The 12,260-nt window shown below is 39.8% G+C and overlaps 2 protein-coding genes across 2 annotated transcripts; both read left to right on the plus strand.

The window, feature by feature from the left end:
- The first annotated feature begins 1,608 nt into the window (after nt 1–1,608).
- Nucleotides 1,609–4,936, plus strand: abrab (actin binding Rho activating protein b). Its single transcript, XM_084378772.1, has 2 exons — nt 1,609–2,571; nt 3,407–4,936. Exons 1-2 carry the CDS (start codon nt 1,766–1,768, stop codon nt 3,888–3,890), a joined length of 1,290 nt encoding a protein of 429 aa, XP_084234898.1. The 5' UTR covers nt 1,609–1,765; the 3' UTR covers nt 3,891–4,936.
- A 147-nt stretch (nt 4,937–5,083) lies between these two features.
- On the plus strand, nt 5,084–9,510 carry LOC311272393 (zymogen granule membrane protein 16-like). Its single transcript, XM_084378773.1, has 5 exons — nt 5,084–5,900; nt 6,754–6,791; nt 6,882–6,934; nt 8,119–8,242; nt 8,887–9,510. The coding sequence occupies exons 1-5, from the start codon at nt 5,766–5,768 to the stop codon at nt 9,203–9,205; spliced, it is 669 nt and encodes a 222-aa protein (XP_084234899.1). The 5' UTR covers nt 5,084–5,765; the 3' UTR covers nt 9,206–9,510.
- The last annotated feature ends 2,750 nt before the right edge of the window (nt 9,511–12,260 follow it).

Genomic DNA, 12,260 nt, shown 5'->3' on the forward strand with positions numbered 1-12,260 from the left:
CATGTGTGATACTCTCTGGTGAGGCCTTGGCTGCATCCCCTTGAGGAGCAGTACGAAGTGACAGCAGCAAATACACTGAACTACACAGGTTTCTTCAGATTTTAAATGTAACAGAATAATTTTAGACTGTAAGTGTCAGAGAAATAAGAATTAGGCTGTCTCACTTTGTTTTCTCTGCATCTCGGTAAAAATTGTTGTGGGCAATTGGACGCCATATAATTTACTAATCCCCTTCTCCGTTTGAAAACTTTGCAATATTTACTGTCAAACCTGGCAACAGGAACGACTTAAAAGTAAATTTGCTCAAGCACTGTCCTGAAGTACAGCCACAGGGACAACTATATTTATTAGTTTTAACATATAAAGCATATGAACCATTTATAGAGTTGCTTAAATTATCTACCTCAACCCGTTGTGACAGTGTTAATGCATCAGCAATAACATTCTGCTAATAGTGCATAATATATGGGCATGTTGTTGCTGATACTAAAGCACTTTTACTTAAAGTATAATCTCAAAAGTAGGATTTTTACTTGTATTTTAGTGTCGTATTGTTACTTTTACTTAAAGTGTAAAAAGGAGCTTTTCAACAGTCATCCCTCCTTGTGTTTCCCTGTGGTATTGATGTTGGCGCTGCTGTTGCAAAGACAGTGTTAGCGACATGGCTACCGCTAGCAGCCTGGCTACTGTCAGACGCAAACAACAACTGTAAGATTCCTAATTTGATAAAAAAGTAAAATAAAAACCTGATCATAGTGCTATGAAAAAGGTAGAGTAAAACACTCAGTCGTATTAAAAAGTAAGCAGGTTTTGTAACTTACTGATCTTGTTCCACTGTTACCTGGAGACAGTGACCGGGGAAAACAATGCCTCTTCTTGTTTTTGTTGCACAATTTCGTCCTTAATTTTCGCAAGAAGAATCGTTCCTGGTGGCAGAATGATTAGCATAGTTAAAGTGAGGCTCATAACAAAACAATACATGGCAGGTGTTATTTTTCCTAGCCACTACCACATGCAATCAGTGTTTACTTCAGAATAATAGGCGAAAGCAAAAAGTTGTCTATCGCCAGTTGAAGTAAAAGATTGGAGTATCCACCATTGTTATTTTTTTTTTAACGTTGTATTGCCAATTTTACTTCTGAAGCCAGACTATGTAAATCTTAACGGTAGCCACTTTGGTAACAAGTCAAATAACAGGTTCAAATGTAGCTTTACTAGCTTTAGCTTAAGATCATTACTTTATCTCCCAGCGTACAAAGTCCTCTTCACTTATGTTAACATGTAGGTGTCTTTATAAAGTCTAGAAAAACAACTGAGCTGACTAATTGTAAATACATTTCCCTTGATTACTTGTTTATGGGGGATACTGAGCAGTGGTAAGTCTTACATGGTATTTGTGTCAGTACACTTGCCGATTAAGCTCAGCACCCCCTGGTCTGCTGCCCTGTTTACCTCTAGTTACATGCTCCACAATCTGTGATGAAATATGAGTCCGTCGGGGTGACCAGTGTCAGGGAAAGACGATCAGGTTGGTAGCCTGGGATGGCTCGAATACTTTCCACGGTCGTGTTAAGGGTTGCTCTCCCCATTTTAGAGCTGTATCTGCAGGCGTGTGGTTAGGGAGCAACAGAGGGAGAGAAAGCTCCAGAAAACTAAGATTTGAGCGGAGAGAAGATTAATATGATCAAGCTAATCTGACAGCTGTTAAGGAAGATCACTTAGCGGGATTAATTGCGCCTGAATTGACTTAATAATACTCAAAATTATGTCTGACAAACAGGCCGGACAAGCTCCCCAAAGGAAACCATCCACCAACAAGAACATTAAGAAGCTCCGCACTATCAGCATGGTGTGCGGCCTGACGAGCAGCTGGCAGCAGTGGGTGACGGATAATGAGAAGAAGCAGGCCAGTGAACCCAGCGGCTGGGCTCCATCTACATTGGGAGGACCAAAAGAGGAACCTTTAAAGAAGTGGGTCCCAAAGCAGCCTCCTCCTGCTCAGACCAAACCAACAGAAACCTCCCAAAGTCATGTCATCAACTCTGGAGAGGCTAAAAAGATCTCCACTCCTCACAAGGAGACCCAAGTTGCATCCAAGACGGAGGAGCTTAAGACCTCAGCCGAGCCACCGGTTGAATCTTGCATCAAGGTGAAGCAAGTGGTGAAGACGTTGACCAGTGGGGTTCAGGAGAAAGGTGCTGGTGTTGGGCTCCTGACCGAGAAGATCAAGAGGGAGTCTCTACCATCAGATGAGGATATTGACCGGCTTCTGAAGAAGAAAAACTCGCCGACACGCCGCAGGAAATGCTCCAACATGGTGTCATCTCTGACCAAAAGCTGGAAGCAGGTGGAGCAGGAGCAGAAGCTTGGAAAAGAGGGAGCAGGAACAGGAGAGGGACACACCTGTGGTGGTGATGAAGATGACAGTGGACACCCCGAGGCAAAGAAGGAGGGATTGGACATAGAGGATGCTCGAACACACAGGACAGACTCTTTGACAGAAACACAACAAGAAGAGTCGGATGAAGACTCTGTATCATCGGTGAAGATTAAAAGACCCACCGTGCCAATGTGAGTACATGTCCAGTAAAGAGAGGAAGTTGTTTTTGAAATAAATAGCTCAGATGTAACAGTGTCTTTACTTCCTCAATCTGATATCTCTTTTTGAAGCAGGATATTGAGGTGAGACATTTAACAGTCGAGGATCAACCTTAAGCGTAAACCAATGTTGGTTGAGGAGCTAAAAGTAGCTTTGACAAAATGCAGAAAGCCAGGATTGTTTGAATATTTGTACTGACGTTATCTGACTTTAACATAATCGCACAGTTAAGGACACGTGAGCTCTCTGAGTTTCAGAGTTGTTAGGACCAGTTGTGGGTTGTTGACCCAACCGGCCTTCATGTGGGTTACTAGGGCTACGTGAGCCCACGTGTGAATGGTTGTTAAGCTGTCTGGGGAGGGAACTCAGTACTAATAACCACATAGGATAGTAGGAAAAAGACTTTGCACACCTCTGAAATATGAAACATGATGTCACAATGATGTTCTGCTATCAGCTGTTCGTAGAGCCTGACAAGCTTTTGCAATATCCTCATTAAACAGCCATAAACACATAGTGACAGTGAGCTGTTTTACCTTATAAGAGGCCTGATGAAAATTGTTTTACATCTATTTTGATTTCTTGATGCTAACAGATAATTTTGCAGTTTGAGCTTTCTTACTTTTACTTCCATGTTTTCAGTTTGATTACCTGTCTATTAGGTCTGCATTTACCCTTAGGACCAACAAAAAAAGCAACAACTGCTTACTGCTGCATATTTACAACTCCCCTTGTCCCTTGCAGAATCAAAACAGATACTCAGTGTATTTTTTATGTATTTGTAATATGATCTTACATCCCCCGCAGTTACAAAAAGGAAGCTGAGGACGCCAACAAGATCAACGCTCTCTCCAAGAAATACAGCGCTGTGGGAAACCTCAAGAGCCGCTGGCAGAACTGGGCCTCAGAGCACACCGTAAACCAGAAACTAAACCCCTTCAGTGAGTATTTCGACTATGACTACTCCATGTCCCTCCGCCTCCAGAAGGGCCAAGAGGGTTACGGACGGCCCAAGGAGGGCACCCAAACGGCGGAGAGAGCCAAACGCGCCGAGCAACACATCCACCGCGAGATTGCCGACATGTGTTACGTGATCAGGACCATGGCCGATCCGGACCCAGACGGAAAGACCCGCATCACGTTCGGAGAGCTGTTCGACAGATACGTCCGGATCTCTGACAAGGTGGTGGGGATTCTGATGAGGGCCAGGAAACACGGGAAGGTGGCGTTCGAAGGGGAGATGCTTTGGCAGGGCCAGGATGACGGAGTGATTATTACTCTGCTGGTTTGATGTTAACACCTGGGTCAAAGTTGTACTGGAAATCCTCTTACAGCTACCTGGCTGATCTTGTGAGATAACCTCAGTCTTTTTCAAGCAGGGCTAAGAAAAGGATTTAAAATCCAATTTGACCTGGGTCTATTCACTGGACACTCGCAGAACAATATCAAAGGAATATGGAGACTACAAAGCCTCTCGGATGAGTCGGTGTGGATTATTCGAGGAATGGATTGCTGCTATTTTTACAGATACTTGAAGACTCTTTATGTCAGTGTTGATGGTATTGAGTTGTAGCTGTCATCCACATGTTTTGAGAAATCTCCAAAGACTTTAAAGTTTTAATCCAGGAGCTCGGGGGAGATAGCGTTCTAGCTTTCGGCTGCTTAAGTTTCCATTGAGAGTTGCCTGCAGATTCTCCTATGTGTCTCTTTTGCACTTTCCTTGCGGCTTATATTAATGAGATACTTGATTATGTGTTAATGTACCAAATAACCAGAAGCTTTGCAGTATAGCGCAGCGCCAGTAACTCAAACACAGATAGGGTTTCATTGCCTGAAGAGCTGCGGCTCAGCATTCATTATACTGTACCAGGCACAATGCAGAGGAACAGAGCAGACCACAGCACTTTTAAGTCTCATGGCCTGTTAGACTGAGCCTGTTATGATTAATGTAAAGAGTGACTGTGACTGTCTGGGGGGAAAGGAAAACTTTCCTTTTCACATCCAGTTATTGAGTTTGTAGAGCCACATAGAAGCACTGTTTGGATATTTTCAGTGTTTGAGAAATTAGGCAATCGGCAAAAAACCATGTATGATTCAGCGAACCACAGATATGCTTAAACTGTACGTTTGTTTATGTTGCAACTTCACATTTCTTTAGGTTTAGTTTTCCATTTTAGGTTGTGACAACACTGTGCTTATGGTCTGGTTAGGTTTAGGCCCGAAAAACCACTTGGTTAGGGTTCAGAAAAGATCATGTTTTGGCTCAAAACACTGCACCTGATCTGGTCGGCACAAACATGGCTTTTTATAAAAAAATAAACCTTTTTTTTGTTGTTGCCCAGGGCTTCAGTTGAAGATGCTTTTTGACACCATTTTTATATACCAATGCAAAATAGACATTGTGCTCACTGCTGTGAAGCGCATGAACAAATACTCAGAGCATTACAGCTTTAAGCACTCAGAACTGGGATTTGTTGAGCGAAGGGCGCCAGCTCAAGAAATAAATCTCAAGTGAAGTGTATGTGACTGTTGGGGTGGAACAGGTAGAGTGCCTGTCCTCCAGTTGATAGGTTAACAAATCGCTTCTTGACCCCCGCAGTGAAATATTATTGCAGGATTTGCTATGAAGGCGCCTTTTATCCTCTCGTCATTTTTCAAATCACTCAGTTGAAGCTGGTGTTGCAAATCCCTGTGAAATATTGTTTAAATTTGAACGTCTAATCAAATAACTGGAGAAAAATCTTTCACTTTTGAAGCCAGTGTTGGAACACCTTTTCATCGTGACCATAGATGTTTTTTGGATCATCAAAAAATGGTATCGGTATTGTTTTTGTTTAGTGTCTCGTTTTATATACACGCTATTCAGATCAGAATAAGCAATTATGTGGAGCACCGTGCTGTCTAATGTCTGTTTGATTGCAGTTTTATTTGATTATCACACACAGCTGGTTCAAAATACATCTGAGGAATTTCCCCTTCAGCTGGTTTCGTGAAAGAGTCAGGAACACTCACAAGTTATGTCAGGCAAGACGAGGTATGCACCGATCATTAAAAAAATCCCGTCAAGTGGTAACGTCACACATTTTCAGTATGTCCAGTTGTCACTTCCTGCAAGATTACTGAGCACAATCGGTCACGCAAGAACTGACAATACATTTGCTTCCTTATGCAGAAAGATCTCATCTCATTTTCTGCTGTTGAGTCCGAGGAATGGGACACCTGTGATCCTCCCATCCTCCAACACACAACCAAGACCAGTTTAGAGTTTCTTAAGGAAGAAAGTTGGCACAAGGTTGCACTGGTAATTTCCCATTAAGACTCAGTGGTTGTCTTTATTTATTAGAAAAACTTTCACCTGTTAGTCATCCACACTGGTTTATTGCAACTAGAGTAACAATAAAAATCAATAAGCACAGAATAGCATGACATTAGCCAGAAAATGAAGTGATAGAAGAAACATTTTTTTAAAAAAACAAAACAATTATGTAATAATGACGGAGACCAGAAGCCAAAATCAATGCAGATTTCAAACATTTTTAAAAGGGTTACACACCATTAATCTCACGAGGCAGCTAGATTCACAAGGTTGTGAGATCACCCAGGAATCTATCTTGCTGGTTAAAGTTACATGTTTGTATCCAAACCACAGCACCAGCTACCAGTAGTTCCTCATAGGATCAGCTATGGTTATTCACCTATGTCCATGTTTTTGTCCAAAAACAAAATGGCATAATGGGGAACGTTGACATGCCACAGCCTAATGTACAAACACAAGGGTGAGGGCAGACTGGTTTTATCACATTTCAATCCGGTAACAGATGATAAAAATGAAGGCTGGTAAAAAATACCTGACATACCGTCAACGCCATCCACCGACACGCTACATCTTCACTAACAGGAAGGAATAATAAAAAGTTAGGGAAGGCCCATCAGCAGCACCACAGTATAAATTAACTGACAGGTTGACTTCAGTAGTCTTCTGATGCTTCAGTAACTCAAATGCACACCTGAACTGTAAGTATAATTTCGCTGTTTCTTCCTATTCGTTTGACTTCCAGTTGACTGACTACAGTATCTATCCTAGATATTTTGACATTATTTGGGAAATCAAAACTGGCCGAATCGTTTTACATTTTCTGTCTCGCCCGCTGAAGGTTTCTTCTGATCGCAGAGAAAACGTCAAATCAGACAGGTGAGAGTGAACTAGTAATTGTCCAACAGCCTATGATAATTATTAAAAATGAGATGCCGCGTGTTAAAACTGTTCTCTCTTTTTTCACAGAATGCTTTATGCTGCAGTCTTTGTTCTTCTTGCATACTCCACTTTAGCTGCCTGTAAGTGTCTATGTACTGTGTTCTCTATTGTGAGTCAAGTGTGTGGTCAAGAGATGTACCGACAATTTTAAAGCACTCGATCTCATGCAGATGCAATGCATGTTTTTAAATTTTTAAGTAACTTTCAGTAGAGTAAAGTAACTTAAAACATCAATTCAAGTATTGTAATTAAAAGCACACTATGCAGGATTTGTCGATATCTGAAGACTTTTTACCATTCAAAGTCCACTTTGTAAGAAAGTTTTTAAAGAAAGAAACACTGTATTTGTCTCAAAAATCAACCTTATTCCAAATAGGACCTTTGAATGTGCAGTAAGTGATTCTCGAGAAATTTAATTGATGAGTCTCATTCCAAGGTTGATAGATAAACGGTCGTTTGGCCACCGCAAACCAAAACTGGCAAGCCACCAACAGGAAGCGTCGATGCAACCGAGGAATAAGACTCAACAATCAGCTGTGTTTCTCCAGACACTTCAACCCAAAGATGTCCTGAACACAACAAAATAGAAAAAAAAATAGAAAATAGAAAAATACAGGAAGATAGCAGGTCTCTGCAGATACAGTTTAGTCAATTACAGCTTAGTATACCATTGCATACAATTTAAGGTACTTGTACTTTAATTGAGTGATTCCATTGCACACTAAGTTGTACTTTATACTTACAATTTATATTGTATTTTTTACTCACCACATTTTTTTAATAGCTTTTGCAGATTTGCATTTATTTATACATGTAAATGTGAACAAACAGTTTCACTTGAGCTTCTTTAGTAGTTCGATAGGTGTCACAGGATTGAACTGACACTCTACAGCCAATCAGAATGTATTATGGTGGATTGAGCCACCCGGTAATATATAAGTAAGATTTGCTACACCAAGACCAGCTATAATATTATTGATGTTTTACATGATTTTCTAATTATAATCCAATAATATAATATGTATTATTCTGAACAGGGCCATCCTGCATTACAAGTACTTTTGGTACTTTAAGTACGCTGTATACTTGATACTTAAATGAGACGTGACGAGTATTTTTACACTTTGAAGATGTATGTGTGTAATATAAGCTTATCATACTCTTCTCCTATATGCAATGGCTATTGTTTATGTTTAAATACAGCTGCATGTTGGTGACGACTGCACAAAAAGTTCACAAATGTTTGTTTCTCTCTTCCTTCCAGCTCAGCTTCAGTACTCCTTCTCCGCAGCGGTGGGATCAGGAAGTGGCACTCCGTACAGTCTCACAGGAGACGGCAGGATCACAGCCGTCCGAGTGTGGGAGAACTCCGGCAACCTCGTCTACGGGTAAATGTCTAACATACTAATTCATCACACATTACTTAATACATTTTCTTACATAATGAGGAAAATCTGGCAAGTTTTAAAATGTTGATACTAAATCAGTAAAGTGATAACTGATGATGGATTTAAGTATAGTTTTCTCTATATACCCGCTTAGGGCGACTAAACGTAAAACTTAGTTTCTTGTGTTCTTGTATGTTTAGGCACTGACAGCAATTTATTCAGGTTCGGGACAGATCAGGGTTGGGTTTAGTACAGAACATTTCCACAGTGACTTGAGACACAATCTGTTTTTTATTATCATTCCTCCGTAATACATACCAAACATAAAAATGTTCTATGAAAAGTATCAGTCATTTCCTTTCTACAGCTCAGCAGTGAAGGTTTCAGCAAAACGGGAGTAAAAAGTGGATTTGTTGGGGATTTTCCATCGCGGATGAATATGTCTAGTTGAGAATGTATGGCACCAGGATCCTATTTATTTATTAAATTTATTTCTCAGAGTGCAATTAAGTTGCAGTTAAGTTAGTTAAAAAGAAAAATGTAGAATGGCACCAGACTTCGTGTTTAAACAGTGGCTGAACTTTGATGACATTGATTACGTCACTATGATTATTACACCATTAGTGTCTTTTTCCCGTCCTCAGCTTCCAGTTCCGCTACGGCGCCATCTGGTCCGCGGCCGTTGGTCACAGATACGGCGTGTTCAAGGAGATAGAGCTTTTTGATGGTGAAACCATCGTCGAAGTCTCTGGGAAGTATAACCATTACGTGCAGTCGGTGGTGTTTACGACTAGCAGGGGTCGCACGCTGCATGCAGGACACCCCTCAGGCTTCTCCTTCAACATGTATCCCACCCACCCAGATGCTGAGCTGCGCTTCATCAGCGGCCGGGTCCATGGAGCCATCACCTCCATCGCGGCACACTGGGCTGTCGTCGATACACCTGACAGCACGGAGCACTGAGTTCAGTTCAGTTGTGCATTTTGTTCGTTTCTTAACCTTTTATGTCCCAAAATTGAACCATCTCCTGCTGAGCTGCTGAGCTTTAATGCATTTTGCTGAAAACATGTTTGTCTAAGTGTCTGTCTTTGTTTGATTTTCATGCACAGTATGTATGAGCGTAGGATTACAGAAGATTCTTTAATGATGTGTAACTTTGATCGGAATCAGTTTCATTTCTTCATTTTACCTTTACATTTGTGTACACGCTGCGCTTGTCCTTGTTTGAAACATGTAAGAGGTTAGATGTTTAATAAAAATTCATGTCTTGCAAATCAAAACTGCCTACATCATCGTGTTAAAAAAAAATCTAAAATGTACGTATTTTTCCTGTTCGTTTTACAGATTTTCCCTGTATTTTGTAAATACACAGCCATGCCCATAACATTACAAAAAATAGACTGTGAAATTACATGTCAAATGTAAAAAAAAATGGGAAATCTATAAATAACCATGAAAATGTTACATACAAGTTTAATACTGCAATTCAATTTAAAGGTGCACTATCAATAAAAAAGATGTCCTCAGATGGTAATAAGGTCCCCAGAACGCTGTGTGAAGTTAGACGGCATCCAATACAAGTAACACAATATAATAGTTTTGCTGTCCTTTGATGAAAATCTGTGAATCAAGTTTTTCTCTACTGATTAAAAGTCCCTGCACCATTAATAAATTACTTCAGATCTGTGAAAATTAACAGTAACTGTAATTTTATTACATTAAATGCTTCTTAAATATAGAAGATTTTTCACATAAAATTATACAATCAAGCCGAACTACTAACAGCACTCCTCTTCAATCTTAAGCCGGACTTTTTTGTATTATAGCAGTGTTCAACCAAGGTAATTTCATTGTTTTATATGTATACATATCCTTGATTCAAAAAATAAACAAGTAAAATTGATGCTAAAACCTGTATTTTAGGTAAAAAAGTTACTGTTCTTACAAGATTTTTATGTTATTTTCTGGTATTTTTGGCACCCCCTGCTGGCGGAAATTTACCTATTTATGATATGCATTACCTTCACTTTGGACATGTGCAGTTGGAGCAGCTCCAGACAGTCTACGTCACACCAGGAAACACACAACTTAAAATTGCTACCGGTGTGTCTCAGAGGCTTTAACTGGAGGGGACTGCTCTGCTCGTTTAAAATTTTCACCAACACACCGTCACCTTTTTTTAATGAGAATTCTATGAGAAGATTGATACTACTGTCTGATGAGCTTGAGGTGATTAGCTTAGCTTAGCATTTAGTTTTACGTGAAGTTATAAGTATAGTTATTTTTAATGTATTTGTCCAGGTTCCAGGGATCTCACAGAAGTCCAGGAAGTCTCTCCACCCAGCTCATTAACTCTTAAAGTAATGCTAGTAAAACCATTACTCCTTTCTTTCTTTCTTTCTTTCTTTTTACATATATATAGTATATAGCTATAGTATATTTATTAGCAACCAGGCTAGCTGTGTCCCCCTGCTTCAAGGCTTCAGTTACACTAATTGTCTCCTGGTTGTGGCAAAAAAGCTTATTTCCCAGAAGTATACCTTTAATTAATCTTTAAATGTCATTTTGTGTTTTTGCCATTAAGGTTGCCAACCCTTCTATAAACAGAAACTCGTTTAAAAAAAAAGATTTTATCCTTGTAACTATGATCAATATGTCAAAGTAACAGTGTGATAGTAGTTTGGGGATTTGCCACAGGGATTAACTGACTCACATATTGCACGATATGTGTGCTCACAAACAACCGCAACTTTTCCCCATGAATTCCATAACTTTCTTTTCATTTCTACCCTTTGTTTGGTTGTTGTTTCTCCCATTAATCTATTTTAAGTATGCCAGAACTCATGACTCACACAGTGACTGCAAAAAATCACGACAAGCAGGAAGATGAAGAAAGTGCCGGGGAAACCCCTCATGTACCTTCTAAGCAGAGGTTAAAACAAAAGAAGAGATCAGGAAGAAGACAGCGCAGACCGACAGCAACGCCTGTTGAAGCTGATTCGTGTTAAGCACAACAAATTTGCAGCAAACGACACACTTCCTCATACAGTCACATGCATTATCTGATTTATCAGACAAGGATATCTGAGATGGAAAGGTCACAACCAAATACCATGCAGACGGAGAGGCTGGGCCCTGCGTGTTTTGTCCTGTAATACCTGTACTGCGTGTCCTGTCTCGGAGATATTGTTGTTAACCAACTTGCAGATGCTTCATGCTTCTTCTATTTTCACTTTAACTAAATAACCTCATGACCAGAGTCCTTTTTCTTGTGTGGTACAGCTTATTATGTACAATATGTTCATGTGCAGCGTTGACAGACAGAAGGAAAAGTTGCACGGGGAGACAACACAGGTCGATAGAGTTAAAAATGTAACTTACAGATATCATCAAGAAACATCATTTCTTCATTCATTTTCTGACTGAATAAACAAACTGAAAACAAAACACAATTTCATACTGTTTATATTTGGCGGACCCTGCCACCTTTCCAGCTTCAAACAGTGTTCGTGGGACCTTATTTTCCTCTGAGAACAGCTAGTTAATGCAGTTATAGAGAAAATAAATACATTACTCAGAATTAGTTAGGGATATTGGGTTATGGGTGCATATATACATGTGCATGGGTATACGATAAAGTCAAATGACAATGTGTCACAAAATAAAAATTCAGAAATGTCACAGAACAAACACTAAAATATCTCAATATCTCTAACTCATTTTGAGGAGTGTATTGCTGAGTTTGTATTATAACCTCCTTAATATTTTAAATATTAAAATTCTTGGTTTGAATGTCTTCTCCAAAACTACATATGTGCTATTTAGAAAATAGACGCTAATTTCCATATATTTCCAGATCATACGTTTCCACTTGGCGGACAGAAAACATGTTATTGAATCGATGTTTTCATCTTTTTCCTCCATCCTCCTCTTGACACAATGAGTAACAACACACTGCATATGCTACTGTACGTCTCACGTCTCCAGGGGGTATAGTAGGTGTGTCATGTTAAAACAG

The sequence above is a fragment of the Pagrus pagrus genome, assembly GCF_965226575.1.
Source record: "Pagrus pagrus genome assembly, chromosome: 17".
NCBI classification, from domain to species: domain Eukaryota; kingdom Metazoa; phylum Chordata; class Actinopteri; order Spariformes; family Sparidae; genus Pagrus; species Pagrus pagrus.